Source organism: Carettochelys insculpta, chromosome 5 (assembly GCF_033958435.1).
Source record: "Carettochelys insculpta isolate YL-2023 chromosome 5, ASM3395843v1, whole genome shotgun sequence".
In the NCBI taxonomy this organism is placed as follows: domain Eukaryota; kingdom Metazoa; phylum Chordata; order Testudines; family Carettochelyidae; genus Carettochelys; species Carettochelys insculpta.
In genome coordinates, this window is record NC_134141.1 from 94,136,028 (window position 1) to 94,163,119 (window position 27,092).

General features: G+C 45.3%; 1 protein-coding gene across 6 annotated transcripts in view; it reads left to right on the forward strand.

The window, feature by feature from the left end:
* Positions 1–27,092, forward strand: part of PDE4D (phosphodiesterase 4D) — a 614,535-nt gene that overhangs the window by 376,733 nt on the left and 210,710 nt on the right. Inside the window, exons 1-2 of one of the 6 annotated variants that reach the window (XM_074995548.1) lie at positions 8,076–8,337; positions 22,747–22,924. The exons of 4 other annotated variants lie outside the window; for them this stretch is intronic. Coding sequence is in view for 1 of the 2 variants with exons in the window: in XM_074995545.1 (XP_074851646.1) it covers positions 8,273–8,337 (65 nt within the window). In the remaining variant the exon portion in view is untranslated. Of the gene's footprint in view, positions 1–8,075; positions 8,338–22,746; positions 22,925–27,092 lie in introns of those variants that run through there. One more of the 6 variants, XM_074995545.1, reaches the window with a different exon arrangement.

The following is a 27,092-nucleotide window of genomic DNA, read 5'->3' on the forward strand; positions in this document are numbered from 1 at the left end:
AGCCAAGAAGGCTAACAGCATATTGGGGTGCCTTAGGAGAAGCATTTCTAGTGGAGATAGAGGAGTTATTATTCCCCTCTATTTGGCACTTGTGAGCCCACATCTGGAGTATTGCATCCTCTTCTGAACCCTGTAGTATAGAAAAGATGTGGATACATTGAAGATGATTCAGCAGAGGGCAACAAAATGATTAGGGGGCTAGAGCACATGATCTATGAGGAGAGACTGAGGGATTTGGGGTTATTTAGTTTGCAGAAGAGAAGAGTGAGGAGCGATTTGATAGCAGCCTTCGGCTTCTTGAAAGGGAGCTCGAAAGAAGATGGAGAGAGACTGTTCACAGTGGTGACAGATGGCAGAACAAGGAGCAGTGGTCTGAAGTCACAGAGGAGGCGGTGCAGGTTGGACATTAGGAAAAACTATTTCACCAGGACGGCGGTGAAGCACTTGAATGGTTTATTGCAAGGAGGTGGTGGACTCTCCATCCCTAGAGGTTTTTAAGTTCCAGCTTGACAAAATCCTGGCTAGGATGATTTAGTTGGGGTTGATCCTGCTTTAAGCAGGGAGTTGGACTAGATGATCTCTTAAGATCCCTTCCAGCCCTAGGATTCTATGATTCTATGGACAGTACTGACTGCACCTGAATACTATGTTGACAAGAGAGCACAAGCGAACAAGGGAGTAAGCTGATGAGGCAGCAAGTTGACAAGGGGATGTGACAATCAGTTCGCCACCCCCGATTCATGACTGCAGGCAAACACACTGGACCCTGCATGCCATTGCTTCCTCTACTTTGTCTATGCAGCTCAGCCAATGTGAGTTCACCTGTATGAGTGCAGGCGGCTATGTGTGTGTGTGTGTGTGTTTATATGCATGCACGCTTGAAAGCTAGATCCACTTTTTCCTTTAATCCAGCAGTGACATTTAATAAAATACATATGAGTGTAACCCTGGTCTTCAGTGGAAATAGGATAACAACGTCTTTCCCTCATATCCCATCCTTGACCTTAGAGAAATGCCAGCACATCTGTTCCACTCCTCAGAATGGTAGCAATTAATGACAGAGTAGGTTTTGTCTCAGATATTCCTCCCGGTCCCAAACTCTGCTGGCAGGTAATCGGATTGGGATATGGAGGGCAGGGCCTATGGTGGGGCACGGGGGGACAGCCACTTGGGAGAAAGGGGGAACAGCTGCTGGGGGGTTGCACTTAGCCTGGTAGCCCACAGGCAGCAGCAAACAGGCAAGTCTCAGGCGTAAAGGGCAGCTTGACTCAGGCCAGGGTTTAGATGGGGGAAGCTAACTGCTGCTCCCTTTTTTCTGCTTGTGTCTTTCCTCAAAGGCCAGAGCCATGGCCCCCCCACCCTTCAAGAGGAGGTGAAACAAGTTGAGGTGATGGGAGAATTAGGGTGGGGTTGGGAGTTTGGCTACTCCACTTTGCATAGGTGTTAATGGTTTAGAAGGGAAACAATTCTTTTTACAACATAATTCTTCCGGAGTTTTGTAACTATCTGAAAACTGATTAATTTTTTTAAAATATCCTGTGTTACTTTACTAATTGATGCATGGTAAATTAAAAACTAGAAGAACTTTACCATAGATCCTGTTTATTTGTTTGACTTCTCCGTTAGATTTGGATTTCCAGATATATGATTTCCATAAAGTTTTAGCATTTGTTTGGGAAGTAGCATTTGAACCAGTAGGCTGTAGCCCTTATCTTAATCTGGCTCTGCCCTGGGGAATGGGGGAGCTAGTTATGCCAAAACTGCAAAGTAGGGGAGGAAGGGGTGGCCCAAAGGCAGTAACTAGGAAACAAACAGTCACCATAAGCTATCTGTTGTAAATCCACTGACTCCAGTGAAATTTATATTTAGGGATGGGGGAGTTAAATTGGCCTGGTAGGTTTAATTCTCTTTTTATACTGCTGCAAAAATATCAAATGATTTACATTGTTCTATACCCTAGCCCCAGGGCTCCTCCCTGCTCCTAGCCTCCTGTCCAGACTCCTGCCCCCTGATTAAGGTCAGACAGCCAGATGTTGGCTTCCATGTACAGTGAAGATAAATGGGTTTGTTCTTGGCTGTTTCTCCCAGCCTTACCCCGGCTGCACTGCTGTCCGCCTGTTGCTGGGGGAAGGGTGGAAGAAGGGGCTCTAAGCTGTGGGCAGCTAGGCAGGCTGACATCCGCAGAGCAGCTTCAGGTTGTGCTTAACTCACGTTAAAGGGAGTTACACACAACTGGAAGCTGTGTATTTTGGGTGGTTACTGTAATTTACCCCTAAATGTCTTCTAAGAGCCCAAAAGCAGTGGAAGTGGTGATAATGTGCTAGACAATATTGACCTCCCAGTCAGGCCCCAAGGGTGCTGGGCTAGAGAGGTTCAAACTGTAGTAGTAATAATAATAATAATGAAGTTTTTTTCATTGCCTATAGTTGTATACATTCCATGGACAGTTGAACACCTAACTGAATGTCTGCATTCACATCTTGATCTGTCCATGCATGTCACGTTTAAGTAAGGAGCACTCTAACATATGTGCATAGTTATGCATGCCATGTGTGAAAATCTGGCATACTGGCTAGGCCACCTACTCTCCTGAGTTATGCTGATGTAATCTCCATTATGAGCCTGTGTGTGTAATTCAGGAAAGATTTGGGATCTGTATATTGCTGGTATACTTTCAGACTTGCCAACAGCACAGCATTAATTCAGTGCATAGGAAGCTGGCTTTATGAGCTCGAAACTGAAAGCATGCAGTATGAAAAAATGATTTATAGTATGCATATCAATTGTGCACCCTTCCAACATACTGCTGTGTGAAGACTTGGAATGGACCAATACCTTTGACCACATTATGAATTATACTCACTTAAAAAAATTCCCCCATAGCAAAATATATGTCCTGTTTAATGAAAAGTGTCTTTATTTATAATACTAAATTATGTGCCAAAAAATCACCTAATCATAACTCGTGCTCTGAATGTGTCACACTAGTTCTAATTGTAAACTAAGTACAACAAATTGACGATTAACATATTTGAACATGAGAACTGCCTTTATAAGTAAAACTTGCAAGAAGCACCTGCTATTTCTGAACCGTCTTCCCCATGGCACTCTCACTTCTGCCTCTTCATTGGTGAATCCTTATGTGTAAGATTAACCAAAAAAAAATATTTTAAAATGGTTCTTAATGTCTCATATTTTTAAGCATGTGTCATAAGGGAAGGTAATCCAAAAGCCAACAAAGAAATAAAGTTTGGTCCCTCATTTAGTATTTCTTTATTTGTTTACATATATTATACAATCATCCAAGCTACATGTTTAGTAATAACACTTTATAAAAAGACAGATAAATGTTCCTGAGTATTATAAGATAAATAATAAATAATGTGATTTTAATATAAACGATGAATGTGAAAGACCATCCTGCTTCCTTCACTCAGGCCCAAAGCCTGTGTCATGTAAGAGTCCCCAAAAGCATCATCATCATTGTATTTACCCTACACAGAGGACCCCAATCACATAAATACTGTGAAATGGGGATGCAGCTCCTCAAGGTAATGAAGGACAATGATCTTTGGTGGTTCACCTGCTGCTGCTGGGTTAGGAGAGGGGAAGGAATGAAACTGTGAGGCCATTGTCCGGGAAGATGAGTTCTTACTCCATGACTTTCATCAAGAACAAACCCATTTATCTTCACTGTACATGGAAGCCAACATTTGGCTGTCTGACCTTAATCAGGCCAAATTTCCACTTAGTTCAGTCAGTGTTATCTGAGCACAGATTTCAGAGTTTGATTCATTCAGAGCCCTGATTCTGTAACTGGATCTATCCTGAGGGACCCAGGTCTCCATGCAAACAAAGCTTCATTCATTGCAGTGAGATTCTGTAAGGACACAAGGATCTGCTGGTGAGGATCCAGTTTCATGAATGGCATCTAAGAGACCTAGAAGAAGGGGAAAATTTCATAAGTGTATTTAAAGGATGTTTGATAATATTTTCTTAAAGGTACATAGAAAAAATTCTAAAAAATTAATAATTAAAGAATCCCTCTACATGCTCACAATAGGCATGTAGGCCTAGCATTTCTGAACAAATAAATTTCAAATGACTGAAGTGTCCATTCACCCTTTACCTACCTGCCAAGATTCTATGTTTCTCATGATGCAGTTGACAACATCCATAAGTCTCCTAAAGTAAAACAAGTTTATGGCAAATTCCTGCATTTTTTCTAATAAATTTTTGTAAGCTCTGTTGCTGCAGGAATAGCACACAACCTAGAATCCAAGACTTACCAGCTTACAGTGGCTTTCAGTTCACCTTTAAAAAAGGAAGATTGTGCATTTACTTCAGCAAATGCTATGTACTAATAATGTGCTTACCGCTTATAACATGTTTTTATCCGTACTTCTCAAACTCATTTGTAAGTGAGAGTAAGGAGAATTATCCCCAGTTTACACATGAGGAAACCTAAGTTCAGAAAATTGAATTGCCAAATTCATGATGCAAATCAGAGGCAGAGCGCATAAAATAGCTGATTTTCAGTCCTCATATTTCCTCTCCCACAAAATTCTTTCTTTTCATTGTTTGTTAGCTTTGTCATGACCATTGCATAGAATATATGCATTTTCATGCTCTTGCATACTGTTTTGAAGCTTTATTATTGAAAAGAAAGCATCCTGGGTTGCTTTTTGCATGTCTTTTTTATTATTGTTTGAAATGACATCCATATCTTTTGGTACTGATGGAGCTTAAATATTTAGTCAAAACATGAGAATGTTGCTTTTCTTGTTACTACATGGAAAACCGCATAGACTAAATTTTACCCATTTAAAATACTGCATGTACAAATCACCTACCACAAATGGTAGGTTTGTTCTAAGCAATTGATTGGCTGTCTGCGTCCAGGGTACAAACACATTTTAAACATGAATATGTAAAGCATATTGCAACCACTCATAAAAATTATACACATATTTACATTCACTTTTCTCTCTTAAACTACTTAATATACATATAAAGAAAAGTGTTGGCACCTAAGGATTAATACAGTAATAGGCAGATGTTTCTTTATAATAAAATTTATCATCAGGGAAGAAATGTTTTGCAGTGAAACAATACACATTTCTTTCTTTCGTAGGACATGATCTTGCAATGGAATCTTCTAATGCAAACTTTTGTATCTGTGAAAAATCCCATTCAGTTCACTTGGTGGTGATTGACTAACTACTTGGTGGTATATTAAAATGTTGGGGGAGGGGTTATGTTGCTGCAGCTGTTGTGCTAGCTGTAGGTAATTGCTGTTATCTGTTTATTTTATTACAGATGTTATAAAATCCTGAGTATCCAGCTCTGGAATGGGTAGTTAATTTAGAATTAGTAAATGATCCAAATTAGTTGATCCCATTCCAACATTTGGGTCCTAAATATAAGCAATCAGGCTGTCTTGTTTGTCACCACAGTGCAGAATAAGACCCCACACCCGCCTTTATTTATGTCAATGACAAAAAACTTGATGTTAATGCCAACAAAATCAGGCCTTATATGAAACTGAAGTCTAATGTATTTGCTCAAAAACCTGGAATACTTTATCTTAGTGATACATTGTTAAAAGATGTTGACTTTAGAATCAGTGGAGTATGAAAAAAGCAAAAATCTCTGTCCACTCACTGAACTGAGAAGAGTCAGATATTGCTTAATTCAGATACTGCTTATCTCCTGTGTCCAGAAAAGACCACCAGTCTCTCCAGGATCCCAAATTCCTAGCTAAAAGATTCTGTTCTTTCTGTATTAGCTTTGGTCTCTGCACCTCATCTTCCTCATCCTCTGCATTTGTCTTTAATTTGTTCTTGGGCAACCTCTGAATACAATACAGATAACCGCATTACCTGGAGGCTTCAGACTCTCCTTCTCCCAATACTTCTTTTGTTACTGGAGTCCCAGTTCACTGCTAGACCCGAATGGTGCCAGAGACATGTTCTTGATCATTTGAACTGTGAGTCTAGTGTTCTGCCTGCAAGTGCCTGATGAATACCCAGTAGAACTGGAGGTACCTCATGTAAGCAGGAGCAGTATTTTGAATGATCTTTGTGAGTTTCTGACTGGTTAAGTAGGCAGTGGGCGGGAGATGGTACTTAAATTTAATAATTAGGTACATAACCAGCAAAGGTTAAATGAAAATACGAAAAACATCTAGATGTTACATAACAGTCCTGCATTCCCTTTTCCTACCCATTGTGTCTCTCCTTGACTCCATTCCACTTTAATTTGACTCCATTCCACTTTATTTAATGGAGCAAGATTCAGCAAGCCCTGACAAATCTAAATATGTTATCAAAGAAGTGTGGTGTGTGCAGTGGCAGATCCTGCAATTATTTAAGGACCTGTGGATGCAGGACCCTTCTCATTTTAAACTACAGTTAACAGCTAAATCTTTGCAGGTCCTGTGTTCTTTGGGGACTATTTTACATGATTCCACAGGCTTTTTTTTAGCTCCTGTATCTGCCAGTAAGTGTGATTTTAAAGATAGAGCCCTGAAAGCACTGAAGAGGAGAATGTTTGGCAGGAACTCTCATTAAAATTCTTTCTGCTGTTAGGGAACAATTTATATGCAGATAACTAGTGCAAACCTGCTGGGCCGTCAGGATCTTTCCTGACAATGCACTGTACTCCACGATGCTTATCGTGAAGCTGTGACAATGGCAATATGCAAAGGTTCATCGGTATCAACAAAACATTTGAATATTTTATTTGATGCATTTTATTATCTATTTTGAAACAACTATGTAGCACGTTGATTCCACTGCTCATGTGCTTTATAGAAGTAGGCGGGTCATTCCTGATTCAAATTTCACAAATGTTTACTAATAAATACTTGTTGTTCTCAGTTATTCACACAGCTTTTCCATCAACAAAATAGTATGCTCTGTACTCTTGAAAACATTGTGCAAAGACATTGTTGTGATGCATGTTGCCACTTGCCAAGCAATAACTTGGCTATTTCCATGAAAAAGAATTTCCAAGGCAGATCAGTTTACAGTACATTTACAAACCTTCATTTAAATCATACAAACACAATTATGTTCTTGTAAAAATAAAGATAAATGTATAAAAACTCTAAACAGGCAATATTTTATTACTGTTTTTTGCTTCCTCTAACTGTAAAACTGACAAACCAATGTAAGATTTCCAAAGACTTCACTCTTGAGACAGAAGCTTTTATGGTAAGCTTTCCATTAGAAGTTAAAAATGAAAAGCTTAGTTATTTGTCAAGTAGCACTTTAAAGACTAGCAAAATAGTTTATTAGGTGAGCTTTCGTGGGAAAGCCCACGAAAGCTCACCTAATAAACTATTTTGCTAGTCTTTAAAGTGCTACTTGACTGCTTTTTGTTTTGATAGTGTATAGACTAGCACGGCTTCCTCTCTGTTAGTTATTTGTAATGGAGATGCTGTTAGTCTTTACTGTAGCAGGACAAGCAGTACTAATGCAATATAGTAAAAGGCACTTAATACTATGACACTTGATAAAAGGTATTTTGCCCTTCAGTGATTTATAGCAGCATGCATGTGTATGTGAAAAAACTTTAACAATCAATGAGGAATTTTATTTTTTTTTATTTTCCCTGCATTGTTTCAAACTTTTTGCACAGAGGTCAACTGCCCCTCAAAGAATACTTTCTGCTTTGTGAAGTTAAATAATGCTTCTCATTCACAAATCTAGGAGAGGCAGAGGATATAGGGGAAGGAAAGGGGAAGAATTATACTCACCGATAGGACTTCTCTTGAACCTGAGTTGCAAAAAGCTTTGTTCCTTTTCCTTGACACCACTGTGATTAACTCCCTGGAAACTCACTGGTGTGACAGTGCCTTACATTCATTTTTTTTATCTTTTAACATCAGTAATTTTTGAATGTGATTGACCTTTAAACGTGCCGTTACAAAGACTGTGAGAAAGCACTCAAGAGGCTCTTTTAGAAGCCCGGGTTCTCATGTGACCTGCGTGGAGAACAGATGCAAAATACTGTCCTCCCCAGGCAATAGGAGACACAAGAAACAAGCACAGTCACTTCTTAACAGACTAGTGCTGGAGTGAGTTCAGTGTGAAAAAGGAGAGTTCTGGACATTGCAGCTCCTCCTTTGGAGCTGGGATTATTACAGGAGGAGGATTTCAGAGGATTTTTTAACACAAATCTCACTTTGAAATGGAATACGTGGAGTGTGAGCTTTATAAGGGCAACTGAAGCTTCACTGCTAAAAATAGTTGGGGAATTTTTCAAAATGAGTATTGTTATGAAGCCAAGATCCCGATCTACCAGCTCTTTAAGGACTACAGATCCAATTTGGTAATGTGTTTTTCGATTTTTTTCTGATGCTCTCTTCCCCACCCCATTCTCACACACAAATGCATTGAAAAAGTTGCTGTATTTAATGCTGTTTTGACAGATCTTGTGTGGTTACTGTAAATGTTCAGCTGTTAAATGTAATTGAATAGTTAATACCAAAAACAAAGTTAGTGTGCTCCTCCTTATGCAAAATTGTACTTCTAGCGATGAATAAGGAATGCAGAATATAACTTAGACACACATAATAATCAGTTTAATTCACTTGGCACTTTTTAATATGTAACTCGTGATCTGGATTACGCTGAAATCAAATTTGTAGATTTGTAGTCTCTTAGGTAAAATGAAAACGGTAGTTTTCACTGGCTATTTTTGGGTACCTCCACACAAGTCATAGTTTGTGTTGTATTGATAGACATGGATGACAGTCCACAGAAAAGACAGCAACTAGAGTAACATAAAGTCAGATTCTGTGCTGCATTATGATTTATGCATTTCCTCTACTCAGAAATGTGTAAATTGACTAAATTAGCAGTCAATACAGTATATTTTGTTGTTAAATGTAGCATCTGGCAATTGTCAAGGTCGTATCCTCTGTTGATTGTTACGAAACCGAGTGAACTTAGTGGAGTTTGATTAGTAGTTTACACAAACACATTTAACTTGTTAGTGAATGTAATACCTTTTTCTACCTCTTCTTCCTATGTTATATCTTATTATGAATACAAAAATCCTACAGTATTTTAGAGTAGTAGTTCAGAACCCTGCATTGACATGATAGTAACTTATGGTGATTTGGGCCATTAAAGTAAAATTATCAGGTATTTTTATTAAGGACATTTCCTTTTCTGAACAGTCACACTCATTGCTTAGAGTTAAGCAGTGTTATTTCCTAAGTGTTTTCACTAAAATGCCTAATAATAATTAGATATAAATTTGGTTGTAAAGTTAACATAAAAATTAGTCCTTACCTTAAAAAGTTTCATATTTCTAACATAACGGTGCAAGCTTTTTGATTGAACACTTCAATCTGTAGCACAGGTGAAAGTGATACTAAGTAAGCACTGATTGCTTCTGACTATCTTGTATTACAGCTAGATACATAACATGAAATAGCATTAGCAATCTCAACTCTGGACCGGACTATACAACCCTAAATTCTTTCTCAGGCAAAAACCTTCACTAATGTCAGGGATAATTTTACCTGACCAAGAACTGCAAAAGTTGTAGCCTCAGGTATTTTTTTTCAAGTTTTTATAATTAAAAAAAAAAGTTGCAGTGATCTATATATACATCTATATTTTCTACAACACTGTGCAAACTAGTGAAGCAATAATATCCTAGAGGCTTCAACTTAGCTATATAAACAAATCTCAGGACACAGCCTCTAAACCAATGAGAAAATATCTTAATGTATTAGTTTGTGTATAAGAAAACAATATGCAATCACACGATGTATCTTTCTTGGAGTTGGGAAGGTTATTCATTTTTGACTGTTCTTTCTCACAGCAATTAACAGTTCTCTGGCTTTGTCTACACTAGAGAATTTTGTCGACAGAATGGGCCTTCTGTTGACATAAATCAGGTAGCATCTACACAGTTAAAGCACTCTCTTGAGAGTCCTGACAGAACTCTGCATTTGCTTCGACAGTATTATCCCTCAAAATTTGAGGAATAACAACGGCTATGTCTACACTAGAACGCTACGTTGAAGACACTTACATCGACATAGAGACATCGAAATAAGTTACGTCTATGTGTAGCTTCTACCCATCCTCTGGGGCTGGTGCTGTAGATGTTTAACATCGATGTTAGGATGTGTAACATCGAAACAGACCCCACCCCGCGCCCCCGGAGAGCATCTACGCACAAAAGCGTCTCTTTTCGAAATAAGGGGCCAGGAAAGCCTGCGGACGGGGTTGCAGGGCAGACAAGCCTTTCCGGGGCAACAGAAAGCCACCCCTTTAAAGGGCCCCTCCAAAATATGCTCAGCCTGTGCAGCATGAGGTCTGAAGACTGCTATTTACACTCTCGCAGATCGAGTCCCAGCAGCCATGGAACCCCAGCAGCAGCCAGGGGCCCTCAACGCTGTCGCCAAAGCAGCATCCACCTGGCTCCGCACAGTGCAGGAGGCTGCCCAGTGCCTCCTGCAACAGGAAGCCTCCTCAGGGCATGAGGGGGACGCCTCACACTCCTCGGTTCTCCTGTCCCCCCCGCTGGGTGCTCCTCCGCACGTGGAGTTACCCCACCAGATCAGAGTGATGGGATCAGCTGGTCTTGGGGGAGTGGGATGATGATCACTGGCTGTGGAATTTCCACATGTGCCAGCAGACCTTCATGGAGCTCTACCAGTGGCTCACCCCCACCCGAGGCACAACAACACCTGGATGCAGAGAGCCCTGACCGTGGAGAAAAGGGTAGCCATTACTGTATGGAAACTGGCCATTCCAGACAGCGACCAGTCTGTGAGCCACCAGTTTGTCCTGAGCAAGGCCACAGTTGGGGCAGTGCTTATGGAAGCAAGGCGGGGACCCACTGGGGGGAGGCAGGGCTGGGGAAGGGGTGCCCAGGGAAGTGGGGGCCGGGCACACCCAGGACACCCTCAGAGGTGCCTATGCCCCCTCCCTGCAGGTGATCCGGGCACTGAACGTGCTGATCCTGCACCGGCTTGTGAGGATTGGGAACCTGGATGTAGCTGTCAAGGGGTTTGCAGCCATGGGGATCCCCAACTGCTTTAGGGCCCTGGATGGGACCCACAAACTCATCCATGCCGTGGACCACAGCGGGGGATGATATTTGAACAGGAAGGGCTACCATTTGGTGGTCCTGCAGGCCATGGTGGACGGCCAGGGATGCTTTCAAGAAACCTATGTGGGCTGGCCTAGCTGCACCCATGACGCCCCTGTCTTTTGCGATTTGGGCCTGTGCTGGCAGCTGTAGGCGGGCACCTACATCCCCCAGAGAGAGATACCCCTGGTGGGAGACACCACGGTGCCTCCCTGCCCCGTGGCCGATGTGGCCTACCACCTCCAACCCTGGCTTACGCGCCCCTGAAGCAGTCACCTCAACACCAGCGAGGAGAGGTTCAATGGCCATCTGAACCATGCTCAACAGGTGGTAGGGAGGGCATTCGGCTGCCTTAAAGTCCGCTGGTGCTGCCTCCTAGCCTGTCTGGACGTGGACCTCCCCAACCTCCCCCAGGTTGTGGGCACGTGCTATATGCTCCACAACCTGGTAGAGCAAGGGAGAGGCCTTTGTGCAGGGGTGGGCACCTGAGGCCAACATGGCCTCCCTGAGCCAGCCCCAGCCACCAGGCCCATGACATGGGAGTATGGGTCAGGGAGACCCTGCAGGCCTCCTTTGATCTGGGGGTGGAGTGAGCCGTACCCTGGCCATCTCTAGCAGGCCACCTGCACGCTGCCCCCCTGAAGAGCACACGCCTCACACGGTCTGTGAAAACTAAAGCAGGTTATATTTATTTTCTTAACAATCAAAACTTTTGTTATAAATAAATCATTATGTCCAATTCTCTTTGAAACTATTTATGGGGGGAAGAACACTATATTAATGGTGGGGACAAATAACTTTACAGGAGAGGCAGGAGGAGGGAACTATGTACATGGGAGGATGGCCTGGGTGGCCCAGTACTTGGCCCCTCACTCTGGCATGTTGGGGATTAAGGGGCATGACCCCTGCCGGGACCAGGTCGCCAGCCCCTGCCTCGTCCAGGGTCCCTGTCGTGTTTGGGTGAGCACCAGGAGGATGGGCAAATATGGCCAAGCCAGGCCTGCTGCCCCATGGTCCTCCTCTCTGAGCTCCAGAGAAGGTGGGCTGGTGGGAGTGATGGTATGTGGTGCGGCGGGTGGGGCCAGCCACTCCGCGATCCAGTCCAGGGTGGCTGCAATCTGCGGAAAAGTCTCCAAGAAGGACCCCCCCAGGCATCCTGGCACCAGGCCAAAGCATGCTACTCGAAATCAAGATGGCGCCCTGCCACCCCAACCTGGCGCCGTAGGGTCTTGAGGACCTGGGAGTCTGTAGCAGATCGTGGCTGGCTCCAGCAGTGGTGACTCAGTCCTGGTGCTGCTCCCTGTCCCAGCTGCGCTGTGGGAGGGTCCCAGCAAGCTCTCCAGGACCATGGAGACCACAGCACTGTCGTGGCCCTTGGATGGTATGGCTGCAGAGGGTAGGGGGAAGAGAGAGGACAGCCATTAGTACTGGGTCCTGTCCCGTGGCCCTCGCCCCCCTCCCTCCATGGGCGCTGGGTCTCCGTCCCCTATCCCCTGGCCTTGGGTGCATTGTCCCTGTGGGTGGCCCTCCTCTGGTGTTCAGGGCCTCCCCCACCCCTTCCCCCAAGGGCGGCCTGCTGTGCTGTCTGTGGGACCGGGTGCTGATGGGCACTCGTGACCGTGCCGTCGTCTCTGGGGCCATGCTGTGGTGGCCTGTGGTCTGCTGGAAGTGTGGGGGACCCCCAGTCATTCCTGGTGCTCCCACCTTATGACCCGGGGTGTGCACCCTGTGGGGTACACACCTGATGGTCCACTCCCGCAGTTGGGGGACACCCAGAGGCCGGATGCCTGGCTGGAGCTCTGGGAGGGCAGGTCTATGAGAAGCTCCCCTTCCTCACTGGACCCCTCCTCAGCAGTCCTAGGGACTGGTTCCTCTGGGGGCTCCTGGGGTGTAGGGCTGGCCTCCGGGCCAGGCTCCGGCTCAGAGACCTGCTGGGGCTCATCAGCTGAAGTGTCGAGGGCGGCTGGTGTGGGGGAAGAGGTGTCCTGGGGCCCAGGATGCACCTGAGCTCCCTGTAATAGGGGCAAGCGATGGGGATGGCCTCAGACCAGCCAGCCGAGTCCTGGGCCCAGGAGTAACCCTGCTGCAGCTCTTTCACTTTACTGCAGACATTGGCCGGAGTATAGGCAAGGTGACCCCGAGCGGCCAGGCCCTTGGCCAGTTGGGTGAACGCGTCTGCATTCCGCCACTTGCTCCCCATTATGTGGAGCATCTCCTTCTTTTCCCAGAACCCCAGCAGGTCTTGGAGCTTGGCGTTGGTCTAGGAGGGGCCCCGCATTTTTTTGTCCCCCTGGCTGGATGCCTGGGAGCCCTGGGTCCCCTTGCGGGGGTAGCCCTGGGGGCACACAGGGGGCTGGCTGGATGCCATCATAGGGGTGATGGCTGTTGGGGGCTCTCTGAGTGCATGCAGGGTGACCGCATGTTGCTGCTGGTGCCTGCACGCTCTCAGCTTCCTGCCACAGGATGTCCGGGTCTGTGGAGATTTAAGGGCTGCTGCACACAGCGATCATAGAGCCCCGCAGGGGCTGGCCAGCCCATCTCAACCTCTGAGCTGATTGTGACCACAGAGGACCCTGCTATTTCGGAGTAGTGGGTTGCAGATTGTCTACACACACCCTACTTCGACGTTGAATGTCAAAGTAGGGCTCTATTCCCATCTTCTGATAGGAACGGCGATTTCGATGTCTTGCCGCCTAATGTTGATTTTAACGTTGATGTAGCGCACGCACGGTGTGCATAGACACAATGTGTGCTACTTCGACGTTGCTCCGACTACATCAAAGTAATTGGTGAGCATAGACCTGGGCAATATGAGTACTGTCGACAGAAGTGCAGTGTAGCCATGTCTGTTGACAGAGCAAGTTGTGTGTCACTGCAAGCTGTCGACAGATGTTCTGTCGAGATTTCACTGTCGACAGGTGCTTCTAGTGTAGACATCGCCCTTGACAGTGTTATCTCCCAAAAATTTGAGGAATAACGTTTCTCTTGACAGAGAGGACTTCCAGTTCCTGGGGCAGCCCCGTTTGCAGAGCTTCTGGTCGGGTTGCTCTGTCAATCTGCTTTTGTGTGTAGATGCACAATGTTGGCAGAGTTTCTGTGGACACAACTCTGTCAACAGACGTTACTGTTGATGGATGCTTCTAGTGCAGATGTTGCCTGGAAGTTTTAAGAACAGGTTGGAGAAACAACTATCAGGGCTAGCCTAGATTCACTTGGTCTTGCCTCTGCTCAGAAGGCTGGGCCTCATGACTTCTTATGGGTCCTTGTTGCCCTATATTGCTATTTCTAAAATGGAAACAGGCTGGTTTTCATCAGGAAAAAATGAGAAGAATTAGTTGTTTGTTTGGCAATAATAAATTAATTTAACATTACTTAAAGCTGCCTTTTGTTGCTAACTTCACAAAGGGTACTGGTATTTCAGCAGAAGTGCTTGTAGCTGCTGAATGATACCAGCTTTTGAATAAAATAAGATTGACATGACATTTGTATTCCTGAGGCAAAACACCAGTATAAGGAAGTAATTCAGTGTGAGGGTAATTCTTGGTTAAATCAGATACAGATGCATTTCCAGTGAGCTATCTAATCATAATGACATTTATTATTGGTAAGCAAAAATCACTATGTGGGGACCAGAGTTTCCATTCTGCTGAAAATTTTGCATTGCCAGATGTGTTTCACTTGGAAATGGAGGACCTGGGAGCCAGCTCACCAGAGAGCAGAACTAGGAAACCATGCAGTGCAGAAGTTGGCTAGCCTAAAGCCGCACCACAGCTAACTGAATTGCTAAAGAGCCTGGGAGCCTAGGGAGCCAGGCATCCCAACAGCCAGCTGACTAGAGTGACCATCCATCCCATTTTTAATGTGACAGTCCCTTATTTAGGCTACCTCACAGGCCTCCAACTTTAAGAAAATTGGCAAATTGTCCTGTGTCTTGTGGGTCTCCTGTTCCGTGGTGGCCAGTGTCTCGGGTTGGCAGCTCCTCTGTGGTGTGGCTGCCTTGTTCCCTGGCATCCCACACTTCAAGGAGGCAGCTCCTGCTGCAGGGAAGCTCCTCCATGGAGTGGCTACCCTGTTCTGGCACAGCAGCCACTGCTGTCAGAGACCCCTTCTGTGGGGCAGCTGTCACATTGCCTGGCCCCCTCCTGTGCTAGGAGGCTGTGGAGTACCTGTTCTTGGCACCCCTACTCCCTGGCTAGGATATTTCAGGGCCCCTGTCCTGCGCTTCCCCTCATCGGGAGGCTGCAGAGCCCGTGTCCCCAGTGCCTCACCATGGGGCAGCAGCCCTCATCACTGAGGAGCTCTGACATGGGACAGCAGCCCCCCATTCCTAGAAGCCAGTGTTCCATATTTGCCGTAGGGCAATGTGGTAAAACTGCAACTGGCCAGCTCCTGGAAACCAGTCAGGGGAGTGGACCAGTGTCTGCATAGTCTTTGCTGGATGTTTTGACAAAAGCTACACATTCTTATACCACATTCCAATTTAGTCAAATCTGCATTTCCAATGGGAAACTCTGCTGTCAGAAAGTGCTTGACCAGCTACAGCAAAAGTATAATTTCTGGTTTCATTCTCATTAAATACAATTATCATTTTACCTTATTAATGGAGTTTTGGGGAAGTGATTTTCCTGCAGTTCACCATTCACATGCTATTAGGTTATCTCTTTTTCTTTGAAAAGTGAACAGCTATTTGAAGGAAGGTGAATGGTGGTACCTTTTGAAAGAGAGGTGAGAAGTTGGAATAACCTTTTGAGCCACTCAAAGGAAGTGATTTTGCCACTTGGTGGTTAGGTCATTGCAGAGTCAGCATGCATGTTTGGTTTTGAGTGAGGAAAATTAAAATAACGTCCTCTTCATGGACTTATAAACAGAACTCTTCTGAAAGGACAAAAGAGCTGATTCTCCTGTCACAGTGCTGTACATCAGAATTAATTCCATTGACGTCAATGGGGTTGATTCTCCTCTCATGCTGATGTAAATCAGGAGTAACTTCACTGAAGTCCAGGGTATTGAGCCAGTGTAAAACTCATGTAACTGAGGAAAGAATCGGCTCTAATGTATGCCACTGACTGCTCTCATCAGTCAGAAGCATGAGTATGTAGAGTCAAGTTACAGACTCTGTTTCTTGTCTTCAGACCAGAAGAAACTAAAAATTCTTTACTGAGACAATCCATGTATGATTGTATTCATAAAACAAGAGCTGATTATTTTGAGAATAAAGATCGTTTAGCCATTTTACCATAACATTAATATGATTTCTTGCTGTTGAAAAAGCTGTTGGCTTATTTAGTAGTGTGGATTCACTTAATTTTTAATAAGATACTAATAGTGTTTTTATTTTGTGCCATTTCCTGTGTGAGACATGTTTTGTAGCTAATAAAATAGATACTTGAAATTTCTCAAAAACTAAGTTTTCTGAAGTCTACAAAGTGAGAAAATAAACTATTTCATACTATCCTATACATACCTTAGGAACATACATGAGAAGTTTGTTCTTCCTACTTCATTTCTGCTGTGTTTTAAGGTTTGTTTCAAACTTAAAAAGTCAGCTGATTTAAATAAAGTGCTCTTTTTATGGTTTTTAGTTAAATATATTTCATGTTTCTAAAAGGTGCCAAGTGACAGCATTAGAGACGGAAATTCTCTATCTACAGAATAATAACATATTGTATGATGATTCATGATTGCAGCCCTGTGTCTGCAAACTCTTTTGCTTGAAGAGTTAAAATTGGTAGGAATACTCACATGAGTAAAACCTGAAGGAGCAGGCCATGAATTATTACTTGCTGTTATTGTGAGAGTTTTCAAGACAACACTAAAAGCCTAGCAGTATTTCAGCTGGAAAGATTTAAGAGTATAGATGAACAGTAGATAAGTGTATGAAATTGGATTGCTGGAGTTCTTTCAACTGTGGCTAACCTAGCACCCAACAAGCTATTATTGAAATCAAACTGTAAAGCTCTGTGCTGTAAGATAGGGTCTAATCTAAACTAATCAATTATTCAGAGAGGTAAACAGTCTTATAATCTATTGTAAAGACTTAGTGGGATGGTGGTGGTTGGGTTTTTTAAGATCCTCATTCTTCATTAGGAGATATGGAGAGATGAGAATTTCTCCATAGTTGTAAAATTGCACCGATTGCTGGTGTCAGCCTGTTTTACACTCAAGATTCTCTTTTCCCCACCCTGTATTCTAAATCCCTCAAAGGACCACTGGGCTTGAAAGTTTGTGCTTACTGGCTATGTCTGCCATTGCTTGCACATGATGGCATGTATTATAATAGTAGATGTGCAGGTGAATGAGCCCCGATGGTGTGGTTGATGTGGTTACATCCTATGATGATGTCGCTGGTGTAGACATGTGAGCAGAGTAGGCAACCAAGGTTCGTTGCAGGGATTGATTCCAGATTCAGAAACCTGAAACAAATTCTCACCAACAACCATAGAGCACACCACAGTAATTCTAAACCTGGAAACAATCCCTGCAGCAAACCTTGGTGCCAACTCTGCTCACATATCTAGACCAGCAGTGTCATCACAGGACTTAACCAAATCAACCACACCATCGGGGCTCATTCACCTGCACGTCAACTAATACAATACATGCCATCTTGTGCCAGCAATGTCCCACTGAAATAGACATTGGCCAAACTGGACAGTCTCTACGTAAAGGAATAAATGGACAGAGATGTCAGGAATAGTAATATACAAAAACCTGTAGGAGAACACTTAAATCTCCTGGACACTCAGTAACAGATTTAAAAGTAGCCATCCTGCAAGAAAAAACTTCAAAAACAGACTCCAAAGAGAAACTGCAGAGCTGCAACTGATTTGCAAATTTGACACCATCAACCAAGGATTGAACAGAGACTGGGAGTGGTTGGCCAATTACAAAGCAGTTTCTCCCTCTTGGGCTGCGTCTACACGTGCACGCTACTTCGAAGTAGCGGCAGTAACTTCGAAATAGCGCCCGTCACGTCTACACGTGTTGGGCGCTATTTCGAAGTTGAAATCGACGTTAGGCGGCGAGACGTCGAAGTCGCTAACCCCATGAGCGGATGGGAATAGCGCCCTACTTCGACGTTCAACATCGAAGTAGGGACGTGTAGACGATCCGCGTCCCGCAACATCGAAATAGCGGGGTCCTCCATGGCGGCCATCAGCTGGGGGGTTAAGAGATACTCTCTCTCCAGCCCTTGCGGGGCTCTGTGGTCACCGTGGGCAGCAGCCCTTAGCCCAGGGCTTCTGGCTGCTGCTGCTGCAGCTGGGGGTCCGTGCTGCATATACAGGGTCTGCAACTAGTTGTTGGCTCTGTGTATCTTGCACTGTTTAATGAAAGTGTGTCTGGGAGGGGCCCTTTAAGGGAGCAACTTGCTGTTGAGTCCGCCCTGTGACCCTGTCTGCAGCTGTGCCTGGCTCCCTTATTTCGATGTGTGCTACTTTGCCGTGTAGACGTTCCCTCGCTGTGCCTATTTCGATGTTGGGCTGAGCAACGTCGAAGTTGAACATCGACGTTGCCAGCCCTGGAGGACGTGTAGACGTTATTCATCGAAATAGCCTATTTCGATGTCGCAACATCGAAATAAGCTATTTCGAAGTTGGGTGCACGTGTAGACGTAGCCTTGATGTTCACAACTCCACATCAGGTGATGATGATGGGCCATGTCCTCTGTGACTGAACTGACCCTGTCACCTCTGGCCCTCCTCTTGAGTGGGACTCCCTCCTTTTCATGAGCCTATATATTTAGACCCTCCTCTGGAACCCCTACTTATGCATCTGACAAGGCGGGTCTTTGCCCGCGAAACCTTATGCTCCAAAATATCTGTCAGTCTATAAGGTGTGTGGTAAACCCGGTGGTAGACCCTTACCTGGAAGCTTCTGGAGCCTTCTAGAAGGACAGTATACTGGGTCTATTTGGAGACCAGGGAGTGGGCAGGCACAACCCGCCCACGACTAAAAGGCCCCTCTTAATAGAAGAGGGATCCCTTTAAAAAAAAAAACCATGGCCCCAACAGAGTGCGGGGGACAACTGAAGAAAAAACAGGGATGGGAGTGGAGGTCAAAGGTTTAAAATGAGGGAACCAGAAGGGGACACCGAGCAGAGAACCCTGGACAGCGCCCACTGCCCCTCAAAGGTGTCGAGAGAGCCAGTGGATGCCGCCCAAAGGAACTCTGCCTGGATTCGTGAGCGGAGAGCAGAGCAGAAATAGGCCCCACAGTCACAGGCTCCCCCCGCCCCTGCCAGCCTCCTCTCCTGAGTGTTATAAATGGCTACCTTGGCCATAGCCAGGAGGAGGCTGAGGAGGAGGTCCCGCGACTTAGCGGGGCCACGGATGGGGTGTGCTAGAATGAGGAGGTGTGGGGAGAAGTGCAGCCAGAACCTCAGCAGGAGGTTCTGGAGAAGCCGGAAGAGGGCCTGCAGCCTGACGCACTCAATGTAAATGTGCGCCAGGGTCTCCCTCGTGCCACAGAAGAAACAGGTATCCGGGAGAGGGGTGAACCACGCCAGGTACACGCCCGTGCTCACCGCCCCATGCAGGATTCTCCAGCTGATGTCCCTGGCGGGCCGCGGGACCAGGGAAGAATAAAGGCTGGCCCACCAGGGCTCCCCACCCTCCGAAGACGGTAGAAGGTCCCGCCACTTGTGGTCTGGGCGGGACATGAGGGTGGGATAGTAGAGTGTGTGAAGCACGAGCGTGTACAGATGATGTCTGGGCGCGGTTCGAAAGGGGACTGGCTGCAAGGCGTGCAGCCGGCTGGGATGATGCAGAGGAGGGGGGGCGGGAAGGCTCACGGAGCCAGGGGCCCACAGAGAGATCCGGAGGGCAAGGAGTGAGAGGGGGGCAGGGTGCACCCTCTCGCAAGACCTGGCGCAGGTAGACGTGAGCAGCGGGTGGGAAGGCGGCCTTCACCTCCTTGAGTACGCGCCAGGGAGAATGTAGGGTGGAGAGCCCCATGCGCCGGGCGAGCGCCGGGGCCTCCATCCAGTCTCCCCGGCCGTAGTCCAGGAGGTCTCCGACCCTGGTGATTCCACCGAGGACCAGCCTCCGGCACACCACGGGGGACTCCACTGCCTGCACACAGAGGTACGGGTTGTGTAGCAGGGGCTCCGCGAGGAGGTCTTCCCCCGTGGCGGCCCCTAAAGACCTGGAAACTGAGAGCAGTCGCCAGGTGCGGAGGAGATCCTGGTGGAAGGCCGGCAGCTCCGAGAGGTCTCGCGGATGGCCTCTCAAAGGCAAATAAAGGAGCTGCCAGTCGTATCGGAGCCCTCGGAAGCGACAGAGGAAAGCGTGTGCCAGCGTGCTCCATGCTGGACTATCTGCACTATTGCTGTTAAGGAGTCCCTGCAGGGCCCGGAGGCGGAAGACATGGACCTGAGTGCGTAGGCAGGTCAGGCCCTGCCCTCCCTTCTCCGGTGGGAGATGAAGAACCCCTGCAGGGACCCAGTGCAGTCCGGGCCAAAAGAACTCCAGAACTACCTTCTGGAGGGCGGGCAGGAAACCGGGGAGTGGGACAAGGGTGTTGAGACAGTGCCAGAGCATGGACAGGACTAGTTGGTTAAGCACCAGTGCCCCCCCGCCCCCAACCGTAGGGAGAGGCACTGGAGCAGCCCCGCCCACCTCCGCAACCGCTCAGCCACCCTGCCCAGGATGAGCGCAGGAGCCCATTCATGTTCTGAAGGTCCCCATGGAATCATTAAGTTCTATTCTAGGACAGCCAGCTGTGTATGCCGTGATACTATTCATGACCAAGCAGAACACCTCAGAATGGAGCAGGCTTGTGAGTTAGTGGCAGCTCTAGAGATTTTGCACTGCCCTGTAACACAGATGGCCAGGTAGACTGCCCACTTAGTGAATCTTTTGTTTTCTGCTCCAGTAAGCAGTATTCCCATGAACATTTATACTTAGGTACTTAATTTGTTTTGACATACTCTACACACTTGTATTTAAGTACTTGCATTTTAAAGGAATTGGATGTGTAAGCAGCTTTTTATCTGCAAGTGTTTTTTTCAAAATTGTTCAGTGTTTTTTTCAAACAACCTCATCCTTCCCACTGGCCTGGAATCTAATTAGCCACCAGGACCCAGTGTCTTGGCTTTGGAGCTTCAGGCCCTGAGTTCAGGCTGCCCGGCTTTCTTTTGTTGACCAGGCTGCTGCACTAGCCAGGGAGGTGGGCAGACTCCCCCATTTATATCTCATTGATCTCTACAGCCAGCAGCAGAGGCAGTTGTTTCCCAGTCCAGCAGCAGTGAGGACAGAGGTGAAAGTGGGCCAGTATGACACGTTGGTAAGAAGCAACCACCGTGTATGTGGCTGATATTAAAGCACTGCTGTGGCAGTGCTTTAAGCTCATTGCTCCCTTTGCTCTGCCATCCCTCCCACCATCAGCAGCCCTGCCCCGGGGGTGGGGCAAAAGGGGCAGCTCTCCCTGGGCCTGGCAGCAGTGGCCAGGAGCTCTGGGCTCTTCCGTTCTTTTCTGGATTCCCAGGGCTACCAGCTGCCACTGCCACAACACCTGGCTACTGCTGCAGTGTCTGGAGAAAATCGAAAGCACAAGGCTCGCGGTTTGGGTACTGGTCTGCAGTGAGGACTGTGATAGAACAATGTCCAAAGAGAAAATGAATTAACTAATTCTTATAGATGGGCTGATTTTTATAATACAGCACTCGAAAGTTTAGAAACACAGAACTGGAGACAACATCGAGAGATCATGTAGTCCAGTCCCCTCATTTCTGGTAGGACTAAGTATTATATCCAGAAGAGTGGTGACCTGTAGAGTTTTCATACATACGGGGGGGACTCAGAAAGAAATAGACTGTGAACCCCTAATCTAAGCTATCCTGCTCACTTATTTGTCTAACCTGGTAAAAAACCTGATAAAAACCTCTCTCTGTGATTTATTCCAGTGCTTGACCACCCTGACAGAAGATTTTCTTTATTTCCCATCTAAACCTCCCTTGCTGCAATTTAAACCCATTCCTTCTTGTCCTACCCTTAGGGTTTAACAGGTACAGTTTTTCTCCCTCCTTCATGAGGCAGCCTTTTATGTACTTGAAAAGTGTCGTCATGTCCCCCTCAGTTGTCTCTTCTCCAGACTAAACAAGCCTAATTTTTTTTTTAATATTCTCTCATGAGTCATGTTTTCTGGACCTTTAAGCACTTTTATTGTTTTTCTCTGGACTTGCTTTCATTTGTTCACATCTTTCCTGAAGTATGGCACCAAGATACTGCAAGATATGGACCCGATACTCCATCTGATGCCTAATTAATGTGGAGGACAGTTGAAGAATTATTCCTCCAGCCTCGCTTACACCACTCCTGTTAATACACATCAGAATAATGCTTGATTTTTTTCAACATTATACTGTTGATTTCTATTTGGATTATGATCCCCAGTGGCACCCATATGCTTTGCTGCTTTCTAGGCAGTCATTTCCCATGTTGTATGCATGCAACTGACCGTTCCTTTATAAGTGGAGGGCTTTGCATTTGTCCTTATTGAATTTCACCTTTTTTACTTCTGAGCAGTATGTTCTAGCACTTGTAGTTTTGCTTATACATAAGCACATACTTGTACTCATAAATACTTCTGCAATGATGTGCATGGTACATATATGCTTTTTATCAGTACTTACAGCAACACAGAATCTTACACTGGTGAAAACTGATGGTGAAAACAAGACGCTGAAGATACAGTACAGCCTCCATGTAATTATACAGTGTCCATGCAAAGACCCGAATAACTACCAGCTGGGCACCCACTTATCCCAACACAAACTGACTGTGGCTTGGAGTCTTATATTAAAGTAAGCAAGGGATGAAATAAATACTCTGGTTTTGTTTGGACATGTAACAGCCATGTTTTCTGGGGACTTGGTTCATATGCTCTGTTAGTCTAGAAGGTGCCACAGGAATTCTTGTTATTTTTGAAGATACAGACTAACTTGGCTACCTCTCTGATGGCTTTAAATGTACAAGTGGCCCTTTTATAAGGTGTGCTGTATTAGATGGGGGTTTGTGAGGCACTGAATTATGGATCCACAACCCAAACTTAACAATCAGCAAGTAACTACCAAAAAAAAATCATACCTGTTCGTTTAATTATTTTCTCCTGTTTTCACAGTGTCTTTTTGGGGTAGGGGGGTGGGAGATAGTATCCTGGGTTTGCCCTGAATGGAAGAACATGAATCCCAACTTGTATTAATAATTTATTAAACTTGTAAGTGTGAAATCACTCCTATGCATACATTAAGAACTCTAAATATGTCTGCAGAAACTTACCGGGCATTGGTTCTTGTTCTGATGCTAATTATGTTGTAGGTGGCTGCCAAGGGTTGTCCACAAATAGAACATCCAAGTATGAATCCAGAATGTGTTGTAGCTGCCTTGGTAGCATAGCTTCTTTTGTTGCCAGCCTCAGTTCCAGCATCACTTCTTGCCTTTCATCTGGCTGCTGGCTTTCCTGGGGTGGTAACTGACACTGGAGCTATAAGGAGGCCATCTCCACTCAAAAGCCTGTTGTGCATCTTTGTGGACTCAGTACTCCATGTGGTTTCCAGTGCCTGGTCAAAGTCCTTGTAAAAGAAGCAGGAATAGGTAGTGTTCCCAGAGATGCAGTTAGCATCCTTCACTTTGCAATGCAGGTTGAACCTCTCTAATCTGGAACTATTTCATCCAGCAACATTCGTAATCTGACATGATTATAGTTAGCTGGGCAACCACGTATCATGGTTGTGGCCAATTTTCCTGTGGTCCCATAAAGTTTGTTTTGAGCCACCAGTTCTGTGCTGTTATTTAGCTGTAATTTACCCCAAACGTCTTCTAAGAGCCCACTAAGCAGTGGAAGTGTTGGTAATGTTCTAGGCCAGTGGTTCTTAACCTGGGGTACACGCACCTCCTGGGGGTGCATGATGCCGTTTCTGGGGTGCAAGACATGCCAGATTATTTTAGAAGGTAAATCATCGAAAACACAAATTAAGCACAGTCACGTAAGTACAAATACTTTGTTTCATCAAGCCTATGTATGAATTCAGTTAGCCGCTAACTGTTAGCGCATTGGTTACAGTTTACTTCCACAGCAAAACTTCGCAACATCTCTAGGTAGTACCTGCGAATTTTTGTATGCCTGTTGTAATATTATTTGTGGTGAGTAATAACATAAAAATGTTTTACATATATTTAATATGCATTTGAAAGTGTAGAGGCTCCCCCATCTCCATTTTTGATTTTTGATAAGGGGTGTGACATATTTTGAGAACTAAAGGGGTGCAGACTGCATTAAAGTTAAGAATCACCGTGATAGACAACAGTTCACACACACACACACACACACACACACACACACGGCAAATTCTTTTTCGGCACTGGTCAGGTCCCAAGAGTGCCAGATGAGAGCGGTTCAACCTGTACTCTGTCTTGAGTTGCTTGATCTGCTTACTGTACTGTTCTGCTGTCTAATCACAAGTGGTTAACCAGAATCCATCTGTAGTTGGGACTCTGGGGTGATGCTGGGGACTGAGGTGTTTAGAGTGCAGTGGGAAGGATTCCAGGCTGAGGAAAGAGGTCAGGGACATGAGGGATGTGACAGGGCACAATCAAAGAAGTCCCCTTGGGATGTTCGCCAGTGTGCTGATCATGACACAGACACCCACCTTTTTGTTCTCTCGGGCTCCCACACTGCTCTGTCCTACTTCAGATCCTCTGGTCTTTCCCAGTCAGGCATAGAATTAGAGTTCCTGCCTCCCTGCAAAGCAATGCACACAATATTTAACCACAGGTCTGGGTAGAGGCAGTTCTGTGGCACAGCACCTAGGAATTCAACCCTCACAAGGAATCAAAACCCCAGATAAATGTCTCTCTCTCTGTGCAAAAGATTTCCACAGGGAGGGCTCATAAGATAAGTTCGCTTTATCAATAAAAGGGAGATATGTTCAGTGGTAGCTCTCCCTAAATAATAACAATTTACACTGGTTTGATTATAAACAAAAGAGATTTGATTAAGCAAAGCAGTAGGATTTAATTGTGATAGAGTCATAAAACACTAGAACTGGAAGGGACCTCTAGAGATTGAGTCCAGTTCCCTGCCCTCATGGCTGGATCAAGCACCATTTAGACCATCCCCGATAGATGTTTGTTTAACCTGCTCTGAAATATCTCTGGTGATGGGATTCCACAACCTCCCTAGGTAGTTTATTCCAGTGTTTAACACCCTAACAGTTAGGAGGTTTTTCTAATGTCCAACCTAAACCTCCCTGAACAAGTGAGTTACCAAATCAAACAAAAAAGAATGTATAGCTAATTCTGGTCCCTAAAAATCTAGTTTCTTGTGAGGTCTTGTCCTAAACAGCTGCCTTTATACCAGGTGAAATCTTCAGGTCAGAAATGATCTTATCCTGAATTAGGTGTCCAGGAAAGTTCTCTGTCTTCCTTGGGGTGTGTCAGACAATGTCCAAGGCAGCTTCAAGACTGAAGATGGAGCAGGCTGAAGACAAAAGATGGAGGAACCCAGAGGTCCTCTTTTTGCCTTTCCCCGGTGAGGGAATTTCACTGTTCTCTTTGTGTAAAAGTATATTCCATGATAGAGACTGTCACATGAACAGGTCATCTCTCCAAGTTGTTTTAAGGCAATCAGCTATTGCTTGTCTGCTGGATTGCATGTTCACAGTCAAGTTCCTCCGAGGTAGATTGCCAGTCATTAAAGGTTCTTTCTTGGCTAAGTACTGCTATCACCTCACAAGCACAAGCCATATTCTCACATTAGGGTAGCCACACCTGTTAAGGCTACCCTATTGTGACAGACATTTGGAACATAAATGTGTACTCAATACTTATACCTTCCAACTACAGAAATGATACATGCATGAAAATGAAATTTACAGATCTAGCAGGTCGTAACACTAAAAATGGTAGGTCACATGCCACATCTCGTCTAAAACAATTCTGAGTTATGCATATTCATAGACCATTTTCCATAAAGCATAGCGGGGAGATGTCTGTCACAAGAGGGATTGGGACTGTGGGTGTGTGCTCTAGTGTGGGACTGAGGATGAGAGGTTTGCGGTGCAGGAGGTGATGTGTAGTTCCAGTGGCACTTTCTGCCACTTGAGGTCCCTGCAATCAGGAGGTTCCATGCACCGCCCTGGCACCCATAGGGGCTTCCTCCCACAGCTCTTATTCCTTGCAGTTCCTGGGCAGTGGAAGCTGTGAGGGCAGTGTACGCTCACTATGCCTACGGTCCATAAGGTCCTGTCAGCCACGTAGAGCCAGGGTAGATGGGGAGCCTGCTTTAGCCCTGGGCCCCAGCTGCACTGTTGGCCAGATTTATGACAGCCTGGTCAGAACTGAAGGTCCCTTTTCAACCAGGCATTCCATATGGCTAAGTCATTTTGTGTTTTGGCCTCTTCTTTAAATGTCCCTCTCTTGCTGTGGTACTCAGTTTTTAGTATGAGCTGTACTGAATTCCATACTCTTAACGTGAGAAACAAGCTAGTCTTGTTAGAGTATGACAGCAGTGGCTATAAAAGTGGGATGCCATTCATACTCCAGGCCATCTGGGAAATCATACAAAAAAGTGGTTTAGACATTATTGCCACAGAAACTGGTTTCCTGTCTAGTAAAAGTGGTTTACTTGCTGATGTTTTTTTTCAGGCTTTAAGATTCACAGATATGAGTTGCGAAAAAGTCTTGAATTATTTGGGCCCCATTAGTAGTGGCAGAGGACTTCATAAAATCGTAACATTTTCACCAACACAAATACTGCAGTCAGTCAGTAAAATGACGTTTTCTTTTTTGACTGAATTCTTCACTGCTTTTGCCAGGGTTTCAACACACACTGTTTATGTTACTAGCATACCCATGCCCCTTCCAAATTAAACTTAGCATCCATCTTTGTAAGGCCTAAGTTTCCATTAAGTCAGTACTCACATTTATTGGCTTTAAAGTGCTACTTGGCTGCTTTTTGTTTTGATAGTGTAT